This window comes from Fundulus heteroclitus, chromosome 5 (assembly GCF_011125445.2).
Source record: "Fundulus heteroclitus isolate FHET01 chromosome 5, MU-UCD_Fhet_4.1, whole genome shotgun sequence".
Taxonomy (NCBI): domain Eukaryota; kingdom Metazoa; phylum Chordata; class Actinopteri; order Cyprinodontiformes; family Fundulidae; genus Fundulus; species Fundulus heteroclitus.
This window is the reverse complement of record NC_046365.1, coordinates 6905475-6929653: the sequence shown is the minus strand read 5'-3', so window position 1 is coordinate 6929653 and position 24179 is coordinate 6905475. Positions and strand designations below refer to the sequence as shown.

Below are 24179 nucleotides of genomic sequence, written 5' to 3'. Positions count from 1 at the left end.
CATTCCAGGCTCTGGCTTCGAATAATTCAAGCTCCAGATCACCTCATCTTTGCAGCAATTCTTTCTTCACTTTTTGATTGATACTTTGTTTATTCTCTAATTTACTTTATGTACTTTTTTATGTACCGTAACATTCTTCTAATTGGTTTAATTCCAACCATTTGTGTTACATAGCGCCAACTACTGTACAGGAGTGACCCTGGTATTGTGACATGTCAATCATGAGGAGTCCATTCACCTTAAAATAACTTTAAACAGATTTGTCCAGATTCGAGTGGTTCCAGTAGGAAATAGGCATTAGGTAATTATTTAAATTTTTTGGAAGAAAGAAGGGAGAGAATTCTTCAGTCGTTGCTGGCAGTGGGCGGCAAGACTCAGATAAACCACATGAAACGGGTAAACAAACAATGATTTAAATCTTGTGTCTTTGACTGGATGTCAATATCAGGCAGCTCATTCATGATGACTACATGATATTAAGTGAGCTGTACTGTAATCTAAACTGCTAGACCTGCCCCTTTCTGTTATAAACATTGGCAATAAATCCAGTGGTGTAATTTATGTGATATGTAGGGATACGCCGTATACCCACTACAGTGTTTCTCACAGGTTTACAGCCTTGGGAGGGAGAGAAATGTAACAAGTTTGATCCGCCATAATCAAATTATTCAAAGCAGGGAAAGTTGTACATTTCTATTTTCCTGGCTGTTTTATTGTACTTAATGGTTCTGTTTTTAATTGAGACTTAAACAGTTTTATGCTAACACTGAAGAATTGAGAATCGACTAAAGGCTGGTTCACACAGCAGGATTTTAAAATAGTCGGCCGATTTTCAAAGCCTGAGAGACAACATACGCAACGATCAAAAAAATTGTAGGTAAAACAGGTTTGTTCGTACAGTATGTGGTGTCCGGTCAGACGGCAAGCTGATCACACCACACACAAACAGATTTTACTTAAGATCATTAAGATATCAAACGGGAAATCTTGCGAATTCTTTCAAGATCAAACGTCAGTTCAGAGTAAATAAACATGGATGACCAAAAAGAATAATGGTGATAGTCTATGGACAAATTTACCAGAGATAAAAACATAACAAAAAGAAAAGCCGTTGATTAAAGAAGCAGAGGCAATGTGACTGGTGTCTATACGCTCGCTACCCTGTGATATGGAGGTGAGATGGATGTTTTTCTCTCAGGGAATCACCTCGCTTTCTGATTGGCTACACATTCAACAGGCTGTGTGCTCATTGGTCCTCAGGGGACACCACACGCGGTAGGATATTAGAGCAAGACAATCCGACATGTCGAATATCTCTGATTTGAGGTTGGAGCGGTCCCTACGTTCCACTGAGTGGACCCGATCGCTCTTAACACACCACACACGGCAGGATAATCTCTTGAGATTATTTTAAGAGACACGCCGATAATCGGCGCCTCTTGGAAAGGAGAGAGTGGGCCGAAAATCGGGCTAAAAATCCTGCAGTGTGAACCAGCCATTAGAGATTAGACATTGATTTTCATGGTGCTTCCTTTGCACCAACTCTTAGATGGTCCCAGTGTTGTGAAAGACCTCCTCCATTGTTCCAGTACCAAATAATATTCACCCTACCTCAGGCCTCAATGGACCAAGGGCCTGATCTTCAAATATGCCAAAGAAGGGGCACTAAACTGTGTGTGCCATAAGTGGCTGTTTTGCGGGTGAGCTACAAAGATTGTGTCCGCAATGGATAAGACGTTCAAAATCAATTTGGTTTGCTCCAATTAGATGAGTTTTTCATGTACAAAACCATCGCAAAGTGCTGTACAGAAAACTATAAAACAACTTTTAAACATAAGCGCTAACAAAAATAGATAAATGAATACACAATAAATCACAAAATGTTAATTAGCATTCAACAAAAAACCTGTTTAAAAAAAAGCTTGAGCTGCATTTTAAGAGTCCACTAAATGTACAGTAGCTGTAGAGGTAGGCTGTTCCACAGCTTTAGTGGCGTGGACTGAAAGGCTCGCCCCCCCTTGTCTTAACTCTGGTGCTCAGAACAACTCTTAGCGTCTGAACAAAGACAACGAGCCACAGTATACGTTGTTAGAAGATTAGGTATGCAATCTGGGTCCTGGCTGATTAGTGCTCTGTATGTTAGTGGGAGAAATATAAAACCAATCCTACAGTCTGTTGGTAGCCAATGTAAAGAACATAAAATGGGGGGGGGGGGGGTCATGTAAGCTCGTCTGCTGGAATGTGTAAGTAGTCTCGCCGCAGTATTTTGTATGGCTTGGAAACGTGAAAGGGATGATTTATCCAAACCAGTACACAGCACTGCAATAGCTTAAATGCGATGACACAAACGCTTGGATAATTTTTTTCCAGCTGTATGAAAGAGATCATGTGTCGCTGTTTAGAAATGTTGCTTATATGAAAGAAACAGGAACGGGACAGAGACTTCAGTCATCTGCAGGAATAGATGATTCTGCAGTGATTGGGTGTATCAGAGATGGACAGGAAGCTAAGTACAGGGAGCTGGTGGAGCGCTTTGTGGCATGCTGTGGAAACAATCATCTCATCCTGAATGTGAAGAAGCCAAGGGAGATGGTTGTAGATTCCAGGAGAAACAGGAATAGTACCAACAATGTTAGGGTTAGGGTTAAAAACAGTAGAAATATGTCTTGTGTCTGCATGTTATTTTTATTCAGTGTGCATACTGAGCGTCTGTCTCACCAAACATGTCACTGGTAACACAGAGAGACAAAAATATTCTTGATTCTTGAAAGTGGAGATGGTGGAGGAGTATAATTACCTCAGTGTTCACCTGCATAAACTGGACTGGAGAAGCAACTGTGAAGCCATCTACAAGAAGGGACAGATCAGACTGTACTTCCTGGCGAAGCTTAGGTCCTTTAGAGTTTGCAACCAGATGCTGCAGGTCTTCTATAAGTCTGGTGTAGAAAGTGTTATTTCCTCTGCCATCATCTCCCGGGGGAGCAGCATCAGAGCGACTGACTTACAGAAGCTCAACAAGCTTCTAGACAAGGCCAGCTCTGTTCTGAAGACTCCTCTATAACCTCTGGAGATGAACTTTACAGACAACCCTGAGCATCCTCTTCATCAGACTGTCATAGAACAGCAGAGGGGCTTCAGAGGCTTCTCCACATCGCTACAGGTGACCCTTCTGCACACTTCCATCTGCATCTACAACTCTTTTAAAGAAACCTGCGTCATGAGAGTTACAACATTTAATTTCTTCATGGAACTGATAAGGTACTTTTTAATTGTATTGAATAATTAATTTAGTGCTCTTTAAAAAAAAAAACTTTGTATTTTGTGAAATCTTGAGTGGAAATCCATTCTTACCAGGCAGTGTTTTTGTTTTTGTCAGTGTACATCAGTTAGTATTAGAAATATACAGCTAGATATCATCCATCCATCAGTCAATCAATCAATCAATCAATCCATCAATCAATCAATCAATCCATCAATCAATCAATCAATCAATCAATCAATCAATCAATCAATCCATCCATCCATCCATCCATCCACCCACCCACCCATCCATTCTCTTCTGCTTATTTGAGATCAGGTCACAGGGGCTACAGGTCCAGCAGTGAAAGCCAGACATCCCTCTCTCCAGCATCATCCTCCAGCTCATTGTAGGGAATCCCAAGGCGTACCCAGGCCTGTCGGGATAAATAGTCCCTCCAATAAGTTCTGGGTCCTCCCCAGGGTCTCCTCCCAGTGGGACGAGCCTGGAAACCCCCTAACAGAGAGGCGACGAGAGAGCCATCCTGATCAGGTGCCTAAGCCAACTCAATTGGCTCCTTTCGATGCAGACAAGCAGCACTAGATAGCATCTTTAAAAAAAAAAACACACAGGAGTCACTGCTTGAAATGGATGGAGCTGTGGGTTAAAAAAAAATCAGAGTTTGACTGAGGTATTAAAAAAGTCCCTCTGATCAGTATAATACAAACAGTTAATGAGTCTGCCTTGTGCTGACCCCTGCTGACTGGGACCTCCTTGCACAGTTCCACTAACCAGACGTCATCACACCGCTGTTCTCTGCACCTGAGCAGACGGCCACCGGCGAGCTCACGCTGACACGCCGACATCCACAGACACACACGCGGGCGTGTGATTTAAAGGCCGCGGACCTGCGATGACCTCAAAGCACACACACTCCCCCGTACGCAACACATGCAGCCTGCTCCATGACTTATATGGAAAAGGCAAAACATTGTTGATAAATCACTGTCAGCTATTCGTGAACACACACACACACACACACACACACACACACACACACACACACACACTGGAGGAAGTAGAGAGGGTCGTGTCTCTGGCAGCATGTGAGCGTGTTTGACGCACAATGAAATTGTTTAACTCAGCTTGATGTGTCACAGGTGCTCTCTGCCTCTGTGCGTGTGAGTGTGTGTGTGTGTGTGTGTGTGAGTGAGAGAGAGAGACATTGAATGGAAGCAGAACAATCATTTTAATCCATCTGCATGTGCCACCTATGCGCTACCTTCAGCTGGTTAGTGAATTCTGCAAACTCTGTCCACATCCAAGCGTCTGAGAGTTTTCCAGCACGGCTAACTACCGCTGACACCTTACGCTTCAGCGGCCGGCTGCAGCTGTTTGCAGTTCCCTCGGATGACGGCGAGTACGGGCGGCAGGAACGGCGGGGGGGGGGGCGCACTGATCTGCGCAGCGGGCCGCCGCACGGAGGCGTAGCTGCATCCAGGCATTAATCATTTCTAGCTGTGCGCCTTAAGGACCTGCGCTTTGAGCTCAGAGTGCTCACGCTCGTGCTTGGTGGTCCTGTCGGCGAGCAGGGTGGCGCTTGCCAGAGGAGTTTTTTTTTTTGCCAGGGCCTTTCACCTTGAACCAAAAGCTGAGCTGCCGCGCGGACAAAGGCCTCCTTCTCTGTTGTTGCGCTCACGCTAGCGCACACATGTGCAGGACGGAGGGCATCCTTGTTTACATGGCTTCGTTGTTCTTCTTGTTGATGCTCTAACAGCCCTATCAGCGGCGAGATTTGGAGCGGTTATCACAAACCGTGCCAGGGCTTTCATCTTTAACTGGGAACAGATTGGGGTATTTGTAGCCTCATGTAGCACCACATGTAGCACTAGATTCAGAATGCATTCTGATGACTCCCTTTCAACCTGGGAACACAAGGAAGCACGCTGTAGATGAGCATATTTCCAATGCCATGCATTTTAAACCTTTTTTTGTATTATTGCTCCAGAAAAATCTGTGCATCTTGATGAGATTTGATGTGATAAGCTAACACAATGAAGTTTGCTTTGTGTTAGAATCTCAGTCCATATGTGTGTAGTTTAACCTCGGTATAAATGGAGCTATTCTTCGAAGGCCTCAGAGATTTGTTAGAGAACACGAGACGACAAACAGCACAATGAAGCCTAAGGAACGCAGTAGACAGGTTAGGGAGAACATTTTAGAAAGGTTCAAAGCAGGATCAGGTTTTAAAACAACATCTCAAGCTTTGCACCAATCACAAAGACCAGTTCAGTCTATCACCAGCAAACCAACAAAAACATAGGGAGGACCATTAAGCAGAGAATCAGCCAAGAGGCTGGTGGTAACTCTGGATGAGCCGCAGATATCCAAAGCCCAGGCTCAGCTGCTAGCAACTGTCAAGAGGACGACGTTCAGCGTTCATGCAATACGGCTATGAATAAGGCCATTCTGGAAAAAATCCATGAGCCTAATTTGCTACAAGATATGTGGGGACACAGCCCCATGTGGAAAAAAGGTGTTACCTTGGACACACCATCCCCACAAAGGAACATGGCGATGGCAGCATCATGCTGTGGTGGTCAGAGTTAATGGGGTGGTGTAGGGGGCTACAACGGAACGATTAAGGTCAAAGACTATTCAGGGTTTAGATTGGCCCAGTCAAAGCCCAGACTCACACACTGATGTTGCAAGACACTTTCTGTCCAATCTGACCTAGTTTGAGCTCATTTGCCACAAATAATAGACACAAACTTTTATCTCTACATGTGCAAAGCTTCTGGAGACATGTCCAAAAAGATTGCAGTGATTTAAGGAAAAGATGGTTCAACAACGTTTTGACTGAAAGGGACTGGGTACAAATGCAAAAAAAAGCAAAAAAAAAATGCAAAAAAACTATACATAATACAAAATTCCACTTATATTTCTTAGAAATAATTTTGCAAAGACCTGTATACTGAAACCAAGGGCACCGTGCAGGAGCCTCGTGTTTTTTATTCTCTAAAAGCCACTTCCTTTCCTTCTTGTCGACTTTTTTTCCCCCAGTGCACACTTTATATTTGCTCTGGCTGCAAACACTTGACCCTCTCTTGGTAACCTGCTGCCACACAGAGGTGCTGAGGTCATCTGCCTTGATCCTGAACAGCACCGTTGGCCCAGACCCCAGGATCAGATCTCATATAAACACACGCTTGCAGAGTTTTAGCTCAGACTAGCTGCCAGTGACTCCAAACGCACATTCATCCATTACAGACATGCAGTCCATTGACAAATATTTTCCTGCACTGTTTACTGCTTCTGTTGCTTTGTGACACCATTTCTGCCCTGGCTTCAGTGGTACTGAATCTGGATTGAAGGAGCCGTGTGGTCAGACGACTACGTTAATGATCAATTCTAATACAGGGAAAGATCTGTATGAATAACAGCGCTATCTAATATCAGATAAACAGGAGGCACTGTCCACACAGGATAGGTGTTCTTAACCGAACATGGTATGTGTTCACCTGCTCTTTATGGAGCTCCGAAGCAAGATTTGTCAAAAACAGGTTTCAGAGTGAAAAAAGAAATCTTCAAAAAAAATAACCTTTGCAATTCCGTAAAGAAAAGTTAAATGTCCCCAATTTTTTTTTTTTTTTTTAGAAATATGATTTCACAGCTTCACCCATTTACACCTTGTTCTCCTTTTTTGGTCTCTTTTGGGGGCAGCATGACAGCTCCACATACTGGCATAACATGGTTACTATTGGTTCCGTTTGCATGGATAAAGAGATTCATAGAAATAATGTTGTTTATGGGGAGCTTTGTAGAGACAACATACAGAAAGATTTTTTTGGAGAAATCTTAAATATAGACACGACCTGACTCATGATGCACAAACCTGATCATGTACCTATATGCCTGGTCAAAAAGCTGACCTTCATGTTTCATTGTGGCTAATGTCATGAACGCAGTGTTTGTTGATGGACCAGATTGCAGAACGGAGCCTGGAAGCGGCATGATGAAGAAGGAGAGGTTTATTATGAATGAAACAACAACATACAGTGCAGGCGATGAAAAAAGCTAAGGAGCTGACCAGAACAGGGGTAGCATAACAGAGACACTGACAATTAGTGAGAGTGAGCTGGCAGAATAAATAGGTGAGGAGACAAAGGGAAAGGCAGGTGGAGCAATTAGCACAGGTGAGAGATATGAAGGTGATTAAGCTGAGACAGACAGACAGACAGACAGACAGATAAATGAACAAGAATAGACAGACTCTGGGGAAATAAACTTACTATCTGGACAGAGAAGAGGCAGGAGAGAAAAGATCTAACAGAAAAAAGTTACTAAACCACAATCAATAATGAACAGAATACAAAATAAAGACAGGAACCAAGACAAGAGGAACAGAATCTACAGTCCAACTAAACAGCACTAAAGGGTGAACATACTGACAGAACTGCATGATCCCTAGGAACCGAAAATGAATCAAAGACCCGGGGATCGTGACAAATGTGGGATTAAAGCTATTATACTACATTTCATGTGGCTGTGGAAGTTGGGATCTGAATCTGAGAATGAATCACACCCAAAGACGTTACCACATGTAAATATCGGATTAAATGGTTAAATGGGAAAAAAAGTGGGGTGGGCAAAGGGCACATAAATGAGAAGTGTGTCCCACCCATACCCCCTGTCCGTTACACCTATGATCAGGTGATTTCAACCAGTGCGAACAGAAATACGGAAAAAGTAGAAGCAGCTGAGATGATCATGTCAAATGTACAGTGTGTTGGGTTTCAGCCAAGAAAGGCTAAGCAGTTGAACTAATTTATTAGTTTCTTCCGTAATAGTGTTTTGGCATTATCCACTTTGAAAGTATGCTTGTTATTTTAAACAGTCTCCCAGCAGGGACAGCACAATCACTGGTAATTTAACAATTGACTGATCTATGAACTAATAATACAGAAAGTGACTGGGATTTGTTTAAAGGTTGGAATACGTGCATATTATTTTTCAGCAGCCGTACTAAAGCGCGAGGAAAATTGGGTTGGTCAACATAACAGTCATTCATTTTCTTATTTTATCTACTATGTATAATTACTTATTAAATCAATATGTTTATTTGGTTTTTCATTTATTTGTATATGTATTATTTGCAATTTACTGTTCAATGGCAACAAATGCATTATTGTGTGCAGTATTGACAAAAATGATGACATTTTTGAGGTTTTCTCCATATTCTAACAGATATATGCAAATCATCAGAGTCAACTCTCCTCCGTGTCAGATAACCTTTAAGGTGCATGAGTAGCAAGCTGTTATTAGCAACACAAGCTGAATACAATTAGATTAACTCCACAAGCAGTCAGAAAAGTCAATAAAGCTCGTTGAATCTCAGTTTACCTGAAATCAAAGATCTAAAACTGCTTTAGGCAAACATACCTCTGTTTGCTAAAGTGTCCAAGATACAGTAGAGGCAATACATGAAATCATTTCTCCAAGGAAAAAGTGTGCACAGTGTTATTTTACATTTCTAGAAGTCATGAGTAAAGTTCTGTGGGAATGTTTCCAGAAAGATTAAAAAAAACATCAGATGTCGTGTCCGATTAACCTCTGTCCCCTGCCCATTAGAGCATCTAGTCATTGGTGTAGATCATGATCCATGAGAGAGACAGCCACGGTGTGATTCATGCGGCTCATGGGCCATGTGCTGGAGCATCTTGCGTTTAATGTGTGAACATGAGATGATTTTGTCTGCTGTGGGATTTAATTACCCCTAATCAATTGGTTTCCTTGAACTAAACCTTTCCATTGCACACAAACACCCCCCCCCCCCCCCCCGCCCTTGTTCTCTTTTCCGAAACACACTCACACACACAAACACTCGAGTGCATTTGGTGCCAAACCCACAACACACAGAAACGCTCCCGCTGCTTGAGACGAGCTTTCGCTGCGGCAACGAGTCACCAATTAATTCATTAACAGACGCCTCCGCCGGCGCTGAGAAGCTGCTCACATCCTGGACAGAATCGCTGTTTGCATAAACACCCACCGGCACATGATGTAGACTAAGAGAGACACGCTCAGGAACAAACAAGCTGTGTAATGTCGAGTCCGACTTGCAGAGAAAAGACGGACCAGCAAACAGAAAAACACACATATCGGGCAAATGCTTATCTGGTAGGCAATCCTGTGGGCAGCTGCTTGACAGATATGCAGCTTGCCTGCTGTAGTTCTAAAACAGTCAATAAAACCCACAGGTGAACCTACAGCTTCCACCCCAATACTGGCCATGTTTTGCTAGACCGGAAGTATTTCTGAACAGCTGATTTTGCATTGTAAGCGTTACGTCATTTCAACATGACTACATCTCCCAGCATGCAACATATCTACAGTGGGGAGAACAAGTATTTGATACACTGTTGATTTTCCAGGTTTTCCCACTTGCAAAGCTTGAAGAAGACTGTAATTTTTATTATAGGTACTCTTCAACTGTGAGTGATGGGATCTAAAACAAAAATCCAGAAAAATACAATGTATGATTTTTAAATAATTAATTTCCATTTTATTGTGTGAAATAAGTATTTGATACACCAGAAAAATGAAACTTAATATTTGGTACAGAAACCTTTGTTTGCAATTACAGAGATCAGACGTTTCCTGTAGTTCTTGACCAGGTTTGCACACAATGCAGCAGGGATTTTGGCCCACTCCTCCATACAGATCTCCTCCAGAGCCTTCAGGTTTCGGGGCTGTCGCTGAGCCACACGGACTTTAAGCTCCCTCCAAAAATTTTCTATTGGATTCAGGTCTGGAGACTGGCTAGGCCACTCCAGGACCTTAAGATGTTTCCTACGGAGCCACTCTTTAGTTGCCCTGGCTGTGTGTTTTGGGTCGTTATCATGCTGGAAGACCCAGCCATGACCCATCTTCAGTGCTCTTACTGAGGGAAGGAGGTTGTTGGCCAAAATTTCACGACACATAGCCCCATCCATCCTTCCCACAATATGGTGCAGTCGTCCTGTCCCCTTTGCAGAAAAGCATCCCCAAAGAATGATGTTTCCACCGCCATGCTTCACGGTTGGGATGGTGTTCTTGGGGTTGTACTCATCATTCTTCTTCCTCCAAACATGATGAGTGGAGTTTAAACCAAAAAGTTCTATTTTTGTCTCATCCGACCACATGACCTTCTCCCATTCCTCCTCTGGAACATTCAGATGGTCATTTGCAAACATCAGATGGGCTTTGACATGCGTTGGCTTGAGGAAGGGCACCTTGCGTGCACTGCAGGATTTTAATCCTTGATGGCGTAGAGTGTTACTGATTGTTTTCTTTGAGACTGTGGTCCCAGCTCTTTTCAGGTCATTGACCAGGTCCTGCCATGTATTTCTGGGCTCATTCCTCACCTTCCTCAAGATCAATGATGCTCCACGAGGCGAGATCTTGCATGGCGCCCCAGACCGAGGGAGATTTTCTGTTATTTTGTATTTCTTCCATTTTCGAATAATTGCAATAATTGCACTAATTCGAATAGTTGCCTTCTCACCAAGCTGCTTGCCTATTGTCCTGTAGCCCATCCCAGCCTTGTGCAGGTGTACAATTTTATCCCTGATGTCCTTACACAGCTCTCTGGTCTTGGGCATTGTGGAGATGCTGGAGTCTGATTGATTGAGTGTGTGGACAGGTGTCTTTTATACAGGTAACGAGTTCAAACAGGTGCAGTTAATACAGGTAATGAGTGGAGAACAGGAGGGCTTCTTAAAGAAGAACTAACATGTCTGTGAGAGCCAAAATTCTTACTCGTTGATAGATGATCAAATACTTATTTCACACAATAAAATGGAAATAAATTATTTAAAAATCATACATTGTATTTTTCTGGATTTTTGTTTTAGATTCCAACACTCACAGCTGAAGAGTACGTATGATAAAAATTACAGTCTTCTTCAAGCTTTGCAAGTGGGAAAACCTGGAAAATCAACAGTGTATCAAATACTTGTTCTCCCCACTGTATGTATGTATGTATCTATCTATCTATCTATCTATCTATCTATCTATCTATCTATCTATCTATCTATCTATCTATCTATCTATCTATCTATCTATCTATCTATCTATCTATCTATCTATCTATCTATCTATCTATCTATATATATATATATATATATATATATATATATATATCGTCCACATTTTTCTCTAGAGAATCTAACCAAGGCTATTAGCAGCTTTGGTTCTGACATTCATTCGTGTACTAAGTCTTAATGGCTCGGGTCATGTTGAGTGAAAGCATTTATGTGTTCCTCCGCAGCTTTGTAGCAATAATAATTGCGCTCGTAACAAATAATCTGAATAAAAAGATTAAGCTCCAGGCGTGTTGGGCTGTTGTAAGGCAGCCACAGTCCAGGGTAAGTCCCAGCTGAAGTGAGGGTGACAAGAGGAAGTGAGTGCTGGCCAGAAGCCAACAGAGTAACCCTACATGGCTGTCTTTCACAGGCAATGTGGCCTCGTACCAAACTGCTTCTCAAAAGCAAGGCCGAGGCCACATTTCTGGTATGAGCGGAGTAGACCTGCGCCGAGGCAGACACAGAGACTCAGGCCTTAGATCCGGGCTCACGCCTGCAAGCAGGATCTGGCTTTAATTACGCGTCATAGCCAAAGCAATGAAACAAAGCCACGGCCCCAGAGCCGCTCGCTTTGCCCAGAGGACGCTGAAGTGAACAACAGATATACAGGCTGTGAAGTTTCACAATGAGTCTTTGCCTTCGCTGACATCTGAACACATTCCATCACCTCGAGCGCTGCAGCCCGAGCTGAGCTTCGTCGAAAGCCGGATGAAAACAAAAACGGTTGTAATGAAAAGAGATCTTTTGCCACTCGAGACTAATACCGGACAACACGCAGAAAATTCAAGAAGAACTCAGCAACAGATGTAGCAGCACGGCAGGAACGCCCCTCGTGTTTCCCTCCGAGCACCGACACCGGACACGCACACTTTCTGTTGGATTGCTTTTTGATACAAACTCATCTCCAGTCTTCAAAAGGCGCTGTCAGAATTTATTATCTCTGCAAAACTAAATTCCAGCAAAATTGAGTGGCTTCTCGAACAGGCAAAAGACAGGCAATAACAAGCTCCAGAATTCCTTCTCAATAAGAGGCCTGCTGCCAAGCTCTGACATTAATAGCTTCAAGATCTGCCGTGCTTTGACATATTCAACAGCATCTACATTGATTTTCACAGTTCTTGCTTTCATTTCAGGCAAAGTATTTTCAAGAAGAAAACAATCTCCATCCCGGTAACTGTGTTGCTTCTGGATGGAGAGGTTCAGATGTGATAAATGTCTGTTTTTCTTTTTACTTAGGTTTAGTTCTGAGTCCAAATATAAGATCTCATCTCTCCGACTTGTAGTATTTGATTGAAAAGGCCAAGAGTGAGGAACAGAATTGAGAAAATCTAACTTTGACTTTAACCTGTTGTGGTTTAAATAAACCACCTGTCATCAATTGAGAAGCGAGAACAAAGCTTCAAACCTGTAAAGGATAACAGTAGAGCTAATCAGACATGTCGCTGGCTAACCAAGAGCCAATGACATAACCAATGATCCCAATAAATCTGAAATCTGGTTTTCTTTTCCATAGAAAAGTACTCCTGGCTCAGTGCTTCTGCTTCATTGTGTCTCTTTCTTGGATGGAGTTGCCATTTCAGCTGTTGCAGCTCTAACCTCTGTGTACTCGCTTTGTTTTATCTTTCCAGTAGAAGGTTCCCCTGGCTCAGTGCTTCTGTGGGGTTTATGCCACTCCTCCCCGTTCTCTCAATCCCCACATGTTCTGCTGGAGACTTCTTCTTCTAAAAAAAAAAAAGGCAGTTGTTCCTTTCCACTGTTGCTAAATGCTTGCCCAGAAGGAGAGATCGCTGCAACGTCAAAGTCAATAACTCCACTTAAATGCTTAACTGAGTTTGGCCGTGTGGCATCATCCTTCACGTCTACCTCGCTAATCCTTCTCCTCTTGGCTACACATTTTCCTTTCCACTCATCCACTTGGCTCCGTCCCTTGGGTTCTCCTGAGGGCAGAACCCCGACACCCGTCTCCTCGTTCCAACTGTCTAGGAGGAGGACTCCTCGGAGGATTGTGGTCCCGGCCCATACATCAGGAGGGTTCAAGCGCTTTGACGACCTCATTGAAGAAAGCTTATACATCAAAGGATTACTTGCGCGCAGTCTCGGCCAAATTTGCGCGGAGCTGTTAGATAAGCCAAGTCCACATCTGCGGAGCGGCGCTGCAGAAATGTTTCCACCTTTTGCCGCCCCGGCCTCTCTGCACGTGAGTGTGCTGCTCCGTGCGCTTCTCCTGGCTGCCTTTTTTAGAGTTCAGCTGCAGTAGTTGATATACCGTTTCCCCCGGCTTTGCTTACAGTACGCGCCGGCCTGGTGACTGGTGTTTGTCTGTTATGGAGATACAGCAGGTCTCCGGATCTAAAACAGAACGCCGAGCCAGTCGTCTGGCCCGGGCTCAATTTGTGTCTATGCCGGTTTACAAAACCAGTCATAAACACTGATAAGAGCTCGTGGAAACAGGTTCTTGAAGGGAGAGCAGCGCCGAGCCTCCCCCCCCCTTCTCCCGTTTAAACCTGCAGCCCGAAGCTCTGAAGGAAAGCGTGAGTAGGGTGATACGGTGCAAAGTGCATGGCTGCTCTATCAGGTTGTTCCCAGCTTTGTTTGTTCCCGAGTCTGACCATGGATTCGGCCCCCACCTTGAAAGATGAAGGAGACCGATTTTATAAAAGGTGCCCAACGAGCTGTTTAAACATCAACCTGACCTTTCGGCGTGAAAAGTTCCCAACAAAACCTCTGACAACAACGCATGACAACAACGACCAGCACAAATAAGCCAGTGAGAATCCCATTCTGGTCCATCTGCATCACAATTCACACGTTAAAGGAGATCTTTGCTGGGTTTTTTTTTTTTTTTGTCTACTGCCTGTAAAAGTATTCACACCCCACTGACATTTTGCACAGTGTGTCACAATACCACCACAAACTTGCTTTTTGTCAAGATTTATGTGATAGACCAATGCAAAGTAGCACATGAAGTCAACTGGGCAAGAAAATTATACACTGGTTCCGTTCACTTAGAAATAAAAATCAGAATTGATCTTAGATGGCCATGTGCTTTTCTGTCTTTGTTTTGTTTGTTTGTCAGCTCTGAGAATTTAATTTTGATTGTTTTGCCTCTGTAAAGTCCCCTCACATGTTCCTAACTAAACCCTCAAAGCCATGGCTGTCCGTCTAAACAGACTACCACGGAGACTCTGGAGGAGGTGTAGAGAATCCAGAAGCTCAGGTACACTGCAAAAAGAGAACTAAAATCAAGTATAATTTTCTTGAAATTAGTGTATTTGTCCTTGATTTGAGCAGGTAAATAAGATTATTTGCCAATGGAATGAGTATTTTTGACCTCTAAAATAAGATAATTAGATACACGGCACTTTAAATAAGATGATGGAGATGAGTTGTTCCTGTTTTAAGTACAAAAATCTATGTCTATATTTTATTCCAACTTGCTTTTATTCTGTTTTATTTTCCTATATTTTAATAATGTAAAGCACTTTGCATTGTCTTTGTACTGAAATGTGCTATACAAATAAATGTGCCTTGCTTTGCCTTGCCTTATAATCAAGGACACTAATTAATCAAGAACATTTTTACTTATTTTTAGTTCCCTTTTTGCAGTGTAGCAGAATCTGTCGGCTGGACAGCGATCAGTCGGCACCGCCAAATGTACTGTTGAAAGAAAACGGTAAGGTTTTGTCTGCAGCTTTGCTACAAACCATGTGCAGGACACAGCAAACACATTGAAGAAAGAGCTCTGGTCAGATGAGACCAAACTTTTACTCTTTAACCCTGAGGCAAAACTGTATGTGTGAAGGAAAACTAACACTACCCAACACCTTGAAATGATCGTCCCAGAGTGAACATGGTGGTAGCAGCATCATGCTGTGAGGATGATTTTCTGTGAGCAGGGATTTGAAATCTGGAGCTAAATACAGGGCCTGTAAGAAATTCATTTAGAGGCTGCAAAAGACTAGAGACTCTGGTGGAGCTTCACTTTCCAACAGGACAACCCTAAACCTGCAACGAGAGCCATGATAGGATGAAGTAGATTAAAGCCTATTCAGCTGGTGGAGATACCACCCACACTGCAGTAATTACACTAAAAAGGTGCTTTTATAAAATAATATACATGCATGCCGCACATTTCAGATGTTTTTCAAAGTAGTAAACCAAATATTGCTTTCCTTGTACTTCACAGTTATGCACTATGCTATTTGTCACATAAAACCCAAAAAGCATCCAGTTTATGGCTGTAAAGTCACAAGGTTTATAAAAATATTTACAAAAAAACTTTGGTTTAACTTGGGAAACTTTGTTTGAATTCTCAGTTTTTGAAAAACCCAGATCACAGACGTCTGTCTATAAAATGTCTGGTGAACGCTTCAGCTTTCCCACTTTCTCGTCGCTGCTCTGGAAATGATCTCGAGCCCTCATTAAAATCTGGGCACAGAACTCTAAAAACATAGATAGCCTCGCAAAAAGAGCTGCAGCAGCTGTCTTTACCCATTAACACATGCAAATACAAACATTTAGCACCAGCCAACAGTTTCATATCTTTTTTTAAGAGACCCAAAGAATATCACAGGGTGTTAAAAAAAAAACAAAAAAAAAAAACAAGTGAAAATGTTTGGTTCTATCCCAGTGGCTGTGTCTTTAAAACACGTCTTAATGGGCCCCAACCTCGCTGCAGAGCGTGCTTCTGCGCTTCTGTCAGAACACAACCTGGAAGCCATGTTTTAAACAACACAATACTTTCTGTAAAGCAGACTTTGATAGAGATGGAACACACTATGGCAAATGCAAAGAAAAGCATCCATCCACGCACGCACTTTGCTTATCTGTACATAATCTAGGACTGTAGAGCAAAATAGATATTCCTGTTTTGCTGCGTGTTCAGAGACAAAACGGGAAGCGTTTGAACAAGAGTGAGAAAATATTTAGAGAGTTTAAAACAGAGCGCTGCCATAAATAAAATATGACAGGGAATCCACATATTTACCCTGCTGCATCGAGACGTTAAACACATGCTGACTTTTGACACTGGACTGGACTGACCTGGCTGATACGCTGACATGACCATAGTATGTGCACAGCGCCCCATAAAGGTAGTCACGGCCCATTAACATTGCCACATTTAGTCACATTATGAAGAGAAACGTTAATATCTTAATAGTTTAATTTTGTGTGACAGCTAAGAATAAAGTAGAGCAGACTTGTGAAGTGAAAGGAAAATGGATGCATGGATCCAAAGTCTTTTTGAAACAAAAATCTGAAAGCTGTGCTTTTGTGTTAAGTCCTGTTTATTCTGCTAGCCCTAAATGAAATCGCCTGTTTGCAGTCGAATCAGGTTGTCAGTTCTGGTCCTTTGTTTTTATTAAACCCTTGAATCCACCATGCTGCCGCCGAGCTCCTGTCTGCGTTTTTGGTCCGGCACCTGACCCAAAAATCATGACAACCGGCTGCTCTCCGATATAAATAATTAATCACCATTCCCAACAGAAAGGCTCCTTTACAGTTACAATAAATGAATCGATAAATGATTTAACAACCTAAACACGGAGCAGTAAATCAGAGACTTTCCTCTAAAATATGAAGTCGGACACATCTTGGACTGCGCTTAAAGAAACAAAATGTAACATCTTCTACATTTAATGGTGTGGGAAAAAAGAGAGAGAACATGGTGTGATCTCTAATCTCAATTGGAAAGAGCTGAAAAAAATTATAAACTGTAATTATTTTTTAGTTATATTTGAACAGATATGTCTTCTCTATAACCACAAAACTAACAATGTATTTGTAGATTTTTAGCCTATAAAGTTGGGCTGTGTTTGACAGAATGATTGTTGTATTTAATATAAACTTAATTGTTGAGAGGACAACATTTTCAGAAGACGCAGAAAGCAGAAACACAGTATATTGCTGTCAGTTTTTTTAGTTCTAATTAGGTACAAGTTAAGGCCTTTGCAGAAATTGTAAGTCAGAAATTGGCCACAACACCTCTGAGTGGTTAATCTCTGCAGTGCTTCATGCTTTGGTCTGCTGGGGGTGTTGCAACACCGAGCGGGACAGAAAGAGACGCAGAATAAGCTGCTTAGAAGAGCCAGCTCTGTCCTAAACCGGCCTGTGGACCTCACTGAGGAGGTGAGTGATGGGAGGGCGCTGGCAAAGCTGACACCCATCATGGACGACATGATCTCATCCCCTCCACGACGCTGTGAGCAGCTCCTTTAGCTCCAGGCTGCAGCACCCACAGTGCAGGATTGGGTGGCTCCCAAGGTCGCTCTTCCCCTCTGCCACCAGACGCTTTAACACAGGGGCTCCCAAACTTGTCCACCCGCGACCCCCATAAATTACAATACAGGAGACCGGCGACCCCCTTTTGGCAGGTGGGACTATGAGAATAAGGTCATAAAGTTACGGAAATAAAGAAGAACTCTTAGAAAACAAGGGCTACCTTCCTCCTGCATTACAATGATGAATGTTGAGCATCTTGTTAAGTTCTACGTTGGTATATGTTTTACAAATGAAGAAATACAAAATCTTTTAGTTCATCCGCAACAAATCAAAGACCCCCCCACGCTTTGGGAGCGCATGCTTTACCAAACATGTGCAACAAATCAAACAAGTCTGTCGGGATCACTGCTAAAACTGTTGTAAATGCATTCATGACACACCTGTGCGATATGCGTATTTATTCCACAGACAAAAATCTGTTTTATCACCCTTTCTAAATAGCCGTGTAGATATGTGTATCTTGCAAAAGTATTTTCCTCTAGTTTTTTCTTTTTTGTTACATTATATTCCCATATTTTTTTACACATAACTGTATGGATTTCATATTTAAGTGCCGTTGTCATCAACAGTAATTCCCCATTGTGGGATGAGCAAACTCTACTAAAAACTAAAAAAAATTGACAGGCTAAACAAAACAATTGTTCTACTAAGACCTTTTGTCTTTGTAATCCCAGTTTATCACGCTCCTCTCATCGTCTTGCGCCTACCCCCCTGTCCTTTTAGCTGCTAGCGGAGCCTCCTTGCAGCCTTTCCCCTGGACCCCGCTGCAGTGTTCAGTCAGCATACGGTACTCCCCCAAAGCACCAAGGTAACCACACAAAAATCCCTTTTGCATCATCACTGGCATCCAGTGTGCTGCAGCCACCCCCCCCCCCTCCCTTCTGCCTTTGCTGCAGCTCCTAAGACCTCTTGCGGGTTTCCAGTGCGCTGAAGCTTCTGCTGGCTGAACTCATCGCGCTGGAAGCTGTTGCGTTGCTGCAGAGAGTCAATAAGCCAAATGGATTGAGATGCACACCAAAGAACACCGGAGTAGCCTCTAAGATCCTGCTGGAGGTAATCAGCAAAGTGCTTTAAACCCAGAGCAGAAATGCAGCTCTTTAAAAGCGCTCTGCCGATTGCTTTTCCCTGCTTTTTTTGCTGTTTTGGGGCAGGAATTAAGCAGAACACAACACTTTCAAACATCCGCAGACAGAGCAGAACTTTCTCATAAAAGAACACAAGGCGGACCGCTTAAACAAACAGCCTTCTTTGATGCTCGGCTCAAAACTGCTTGATTCTGTGCGATTTTCTTACACACGTCATGCTTTCTAGTGAGAAAACTATGAGGCCCTCCTGTGAGCAGGAGCTCGTCTCCGTGTGAGAGCTTTGATTTATTTAGAAAATTATTATTCATTTAAGTTAATGTAAAACAGAACACTTCCAATTAGTTGACTACGTTAGAGTATTCAGAGAGTTTAAAGGCTCCAGAATATTAAATAATGGGGACCAGATCGACAGCTCAGGAATCTTTCTAAATTTGTGCAGATTGTTCTTTTGCTGGCGGCAACATTTTATTTTTTTTTATTTTTTTGTAAACAATAATCTTAAATGTTAATGGGGATGCTGAGGTGATTGGAGCTGCTTTTTTTTTCTCTCCTGAGCTTAAAGAAGACATACAGGCTGTAACTTTAAAGTGTAAAAAAAAAGAAAAGAAAATTGTTCCCTTAATCTAAACACATCTTGTTCGTGTTTCAACATGTTAACGTCAGCCGCCGGCAAACAGAACCCTTTATGGCAGCTGCTGCGTAGAGCTGCAGCTGAATGGAAAACTGAAGGCTTGGAACGGGATGGATTTGTCTTTCAGGGACTGTAGGAGTCGCACTGAGACCTTTAGTCCGTCACCGTTACCAGCCTTTTTTCACATTTTTCCTCATACTTTTAAAGCTCTGGAAGCGGATGTCTTCTTTATTCTCAGAGTTCGCCTCGTCAGAACTTCAGATTGCAGTAACTGCGTGATGGTTCGTCTTCTTCATCTCACTGTTTGCTTTTCAAAAGTTGAACACCGAATGAGACTGGAGATAAATGAGATGTCCAAAGTAATCAGAAGGACCCTAGAGACGAGTCGGTTACCGATATTTAAGCATCGCAGGCTTTTAATACCGCCAAAAATGTTCGCCGTACTCTTTCTGCAATTTAACGTCATTTCGATTAGATGTCAGGGAAGGTGCCAGAGTGACCTGAGTTTTCTCTCGCTGCAGGGAGCATACAGTAGCGCAGCAGTGTCCCTCCCCCACCTGTTTCTGATCACTGCTGGCTGAAAGAAGGTCAAGCCGCTTTTGCCTCTTTTACAAAAAGGATCAATTCTGCTGTTTTGGAATGTTTCTGGTCACAAAATAAACACAGTCAGGGCGTGGAAACTGAGGCAGCGCCACCTATCACTCTTTTTAAGGTAAGGCGCTTTTGAAACTACAAACAGCCCAATTAACTAACAAGCCCATATCAGCTTGTTATACTCTTCAAAGAGAGTGGCAAGAAGGGATAATACTTTTGTGCCATAAGAGCCTGAACAGTGCTGAATTTTGCCGGTGGTCGATAAAAGTATCAAAATCAAAATAAGTATAAATAAATGTTACAGACACTTTTAATATACGGTATGCTTCAAATTCATTATGTCACATTATTTTACCCACTGTAAGAATAATGGTTGCTATTCTGCAAAAAATACAAATGATTACATTATTTACTTTTGGAATTCTGCATAAACTGAAACAGGGGTATTGTGGCTCAAACGCTACTGAAGCTCATGCCAGCTGATGCTTAAATGGCTTTATAGACAGAGATGGTTGTAAAACACCAACTCAGAAACTCCCCCAAAATGTTTTGCTTTTGCGTTGAAACCTATCCCTTTACTGGCGTGCTTCAACGACATGTTGGAGAGTTTTTGCAAAGTTTTGGAAGGTTTTCTCACCTCTGAATCAGAAGTGCGGAGCTTAAAGGAGCTGAAATTATCCGTATTCTTCTGCTCCCTCTTTGTGCTGGCTCAGTTTCTGGGATAAACCACAGTGACTGTTCAGTTCTACCAGCCAGAGGATCACGAAACAGTTTGGACCTTTGACTCAAAACCAGATTATATGATACACATTATGGCTTTTCTTTGCCTCAGCTAATAAATAAAGGAAACCTTTAACAAGGAAGACATAAAGGAGATACTAGGTGCAGCCTTCATGTCTAGTTTTGCGTCCAAATAAACACAGACTAGGGATGCACCAATCAACCAGAGATCGGAATATGTCAGTTTTTCAAGAGAAGTTTTTCTTTTTTATCCATTCAGTGTATCCAATATCAGAACTCCCTCCACTTTTGAATATAAACACAGGCATGTACTTTGATGAATGATTTTTCTTAACAAACATCACATTAATCTGACAACTGTTTTGTTGCCAAAATAGAAATGATTCTCTAATCCCTTAGTTTTCTTCCCCCCTAGATTCAAAAACCCTTTGTTGACATGTTTTAATCCATGCAAAAAAAAAAAAAAAATTAAAAATTAAAAAAAAGAAAAGAAAAAGAAGTCAAAGTTGGAATAGGAAGGTATGTTTTTTAAAGAAAACCAGAAATCGGTATCAGTCTAGAAAAGTCTGATCGGTGCATCTCTAAAACTATCTGAAATTAACTCAAAGATTTTTTTGTTTGTTTGCAGAAATGTTCTAATTGCGTTGGATCACTTAGAGCCAAACCAAATCTCTCAGATTACGACTTTAGTTATCCTTATATTATCACAGGGTAAAACAACATAGTCATAATGAATATCTTCATAAAATGCTACATGCACAGGGCACGATAATCAGATGATATTTGGAGGAAAAAAAAAACGTTTATTTATTTATTTAGCTGAGTCAAATAAATTGGAAGACGTGGTGAAAACCCTTAATCAGCCTCGGACTTTCAAAATGGCTTTTTATATTAAGTGAGGTTTAGATGCATTTTTTTTTCTTTCTCAAAAACCTCTTTATTTAAATCTTTTTCGGCATTTAAACATATTATTATTATTATTATTATTATTATTATTATTATTATTATTATTATTATTATTATTATTATTATTATTATTATTATTTCAGTCTTGCCCACAGCCAGGGGAAAGTGACAAAGCGCTCAGCATCAGCCGGTCGCTCCAGGCCGGAGGACGGCGCGCGGACGGACTCACCGACACACTCGTTGGCCTCCCGGGCTGTGGCTCGCTGCCACGGCCGGTCGTAGTGGAACGGCTTGCACCTGTCGCACTCGGGCCCCGCCGTGTTGTGCTTGCACTCGCACACCAGGCTCCCGTCGCGGTCCTTGACGCAGCGGGACGCGTGGCCGTTGCACTTGCACCGCCCGCCGACCTGCAGGTCCGACACGGCGTAGAAGTAGGAGTCGCGCGCCAGCTCCGAGTCGTCCTCGTTCTCGTCGCCGAACGTGTGCAGGCGGCTGAAGGTGACTTTGATGTCCGTGGCCGTGACCCAGTCCTGCAGCACCGGGGAGCTGTCGAAGTCGTGCGCGGACGGGCGGCCGTCCAGCGTGCTGAAGGCGATGAGGCCGCCGCTCAGCGGGTACATGTCGGTGTGGGAGTCCGTGCAGACGGCCTCCTGCTCGTTCTGCTTGGTGATCGCGGCCCTGTTGGGCTTGTTGTACATCTTCCTGCACTGCGTGGAGTAAAACTGGAAGGGCACCCAGGTTTTGCCGTAGTCCATGGACTTGTAGATGACCATGGATTCGGGACGGGGCGAGCAGAACTGCAGGCTCACGTAAGTCACCTCGAACTTCTTCCCGAGCGACAGGCTCAGGGTGACGTTCTGCGGGAACTGCACGAAGTTGTCCGACTGCCAGCAGGTGAGGTTGTGCGGGTTGTTCAGGTCCGTCAGGTACGCCGGCGGGTGGCACTTCTTGGGGTCGGACGCGTCGCAGGTGTGACAGTTCCGCGTCCTCTCGTCGCCCTTCTCCGCCGAGGTCACCACGCAGTAGCGACTCGGCGTCCGGCCGCAGGTGCTGGACACCCTCACCTCCTTCCCGAAGGCGGCGTTGACGAAGTCCGGGATGCAGCGCCGCGGGTTGCCGTGCTCGTCGTAGCAGGGGTCCGGCGGGGAGGTCTGCGCCGCGAACAGGCTCATCCCGTAGCCGCAGAGCGCGCTCCGGCACAGCAGGGAGGCGGCGAGCAGCGCCGGCAGCACGGCATCCAGAGCCCTCATCGTGGTCGCTCCGTGGGTCCCCAAAGTGAGTCTGCGGCTGGAGGAGAGAGGAAAGGGGGAGGAGGGGGGGTCACTCGTGGATCAGAAAACAATAAATCAAACAATATGTATTTGGAGAGAATATGTAAAGATGCTCTCACCTGGAAACGAGTTAGAAAGATATCAGCTGCTGTTTAATCTGCGCGCAGCTCCTCCTGTGTTGTTGTTTGTTTCTTCCAGCTGAACTTAAGAGTCGCTTGAGTCGTTATAGCGAGACCCGCTCCTTCTGCCGGTCTTTTCAAAACTCCTTTCTCTCCCCCTGCCGCTCTTTCATTCGGGGGATTTCTGCTTGGATCCGTGCATGAGGTCAGCGCATCCTGATGGGTGAGGGGCTGGTGGCGGGGGGAGAGAGAGAGAGAGAGATGGGGGGGGGGGGGGGGGGGTTGCACCGACCGGAACAACGACGTCCACTGGTGGCGCGTCATCAGAAGACACCGGAGACGCGCTTTGCCTCTGGAGGAAAACAGCTGGAGCAAAAATCGAAACTTTTTCCCCCACACACACGTGGAGAAACCATATTTTTAGGATCTCTGATCAGACATTTTTAAATAAATATTGTCACACTGCATGGTGTATACATGTATTTCTTTTTAAATCTGCAGGGGAACAGTCACTGAGAACACTAAATTACAATTCAATTACAAATTTAACCTGCAGACAATAATGTGTAAAAAGTTTTGAAATCCTCAAGCAAATGACCCTAAACAACAGTCAAGAGCCAGTTTGGTTACAGCATTACTCTATTTTTTTCTTATTCTTACTGAAAAATAAAACATCTTAAAACACGTTTTTGCGCCTTCCATCTCTCCTGCGCCTGAGCCGCGGAAACACGCTCCAGCCCTGCTGCAGCTCCGCCGAACCTGTTGCACGCCGTCACCAGACGTAACACCGCCACCTGGTGGCCGTAGAAGAAAATTCCCCCCTGTGAGCTCCGGGGAGATGTGCTTCGCAGCTGAGTCCTGACGGGGGAGGCACAGCGCAGTGAGCGGCGCTTTGGCATGTGTTTGAGGAGTTCTGGTCCGATATTGTTTTACAGAAATGCTCTGATCCTTTATGTAAAGACATGTGACTGTGTACATTCCCTTGTTAAAATTTCATAAATTGTACATAATTTAAGTTCTAAACAAGGATTCTGATTGTCGTCTGATGTCTCAGTACCAAACCAAATCACTCCAAAGTTATTAATGATGAACATGGCCTATATTTTATATATTCTGAAGAAAAAATTACCAATAAAAATATCTGATCATTAAATGAATTATAGGAAGAATCTATGAAAACATTTAT

The 24179-nt window shown here is 43.3% G+C and overlaps 1 protein-coding gene across 1 annotated transcript in view; it reads right to left on the bottom strand.

The window, feature by feature from the left end:
- ntn1a (netrin 1a) overlaps window positions 1-23215 on the bottom strand; it is a 78920-nt gene extending 55705 nt beyond the window's left edge. The window contains exons 1-2 of the mRNA XM_036136789.1: window positions 22994-23215; window positions 21833-22890 (exon numbers count right to left, since the gene is read on the bottom strand). Coding sequence (XP_035992682.1) covers window positions 21833-22853 — 1021 coding nt within the window. The 5' untranslated portion in view covers window positions 22854-22890; window positions 22994-23215. The remainder of the gene's footprint in view (window positions 1-21832; window positions 22891-22993) is intronic.
- Window positions 23216-24179: the final 964 nt, after the last annotated feature.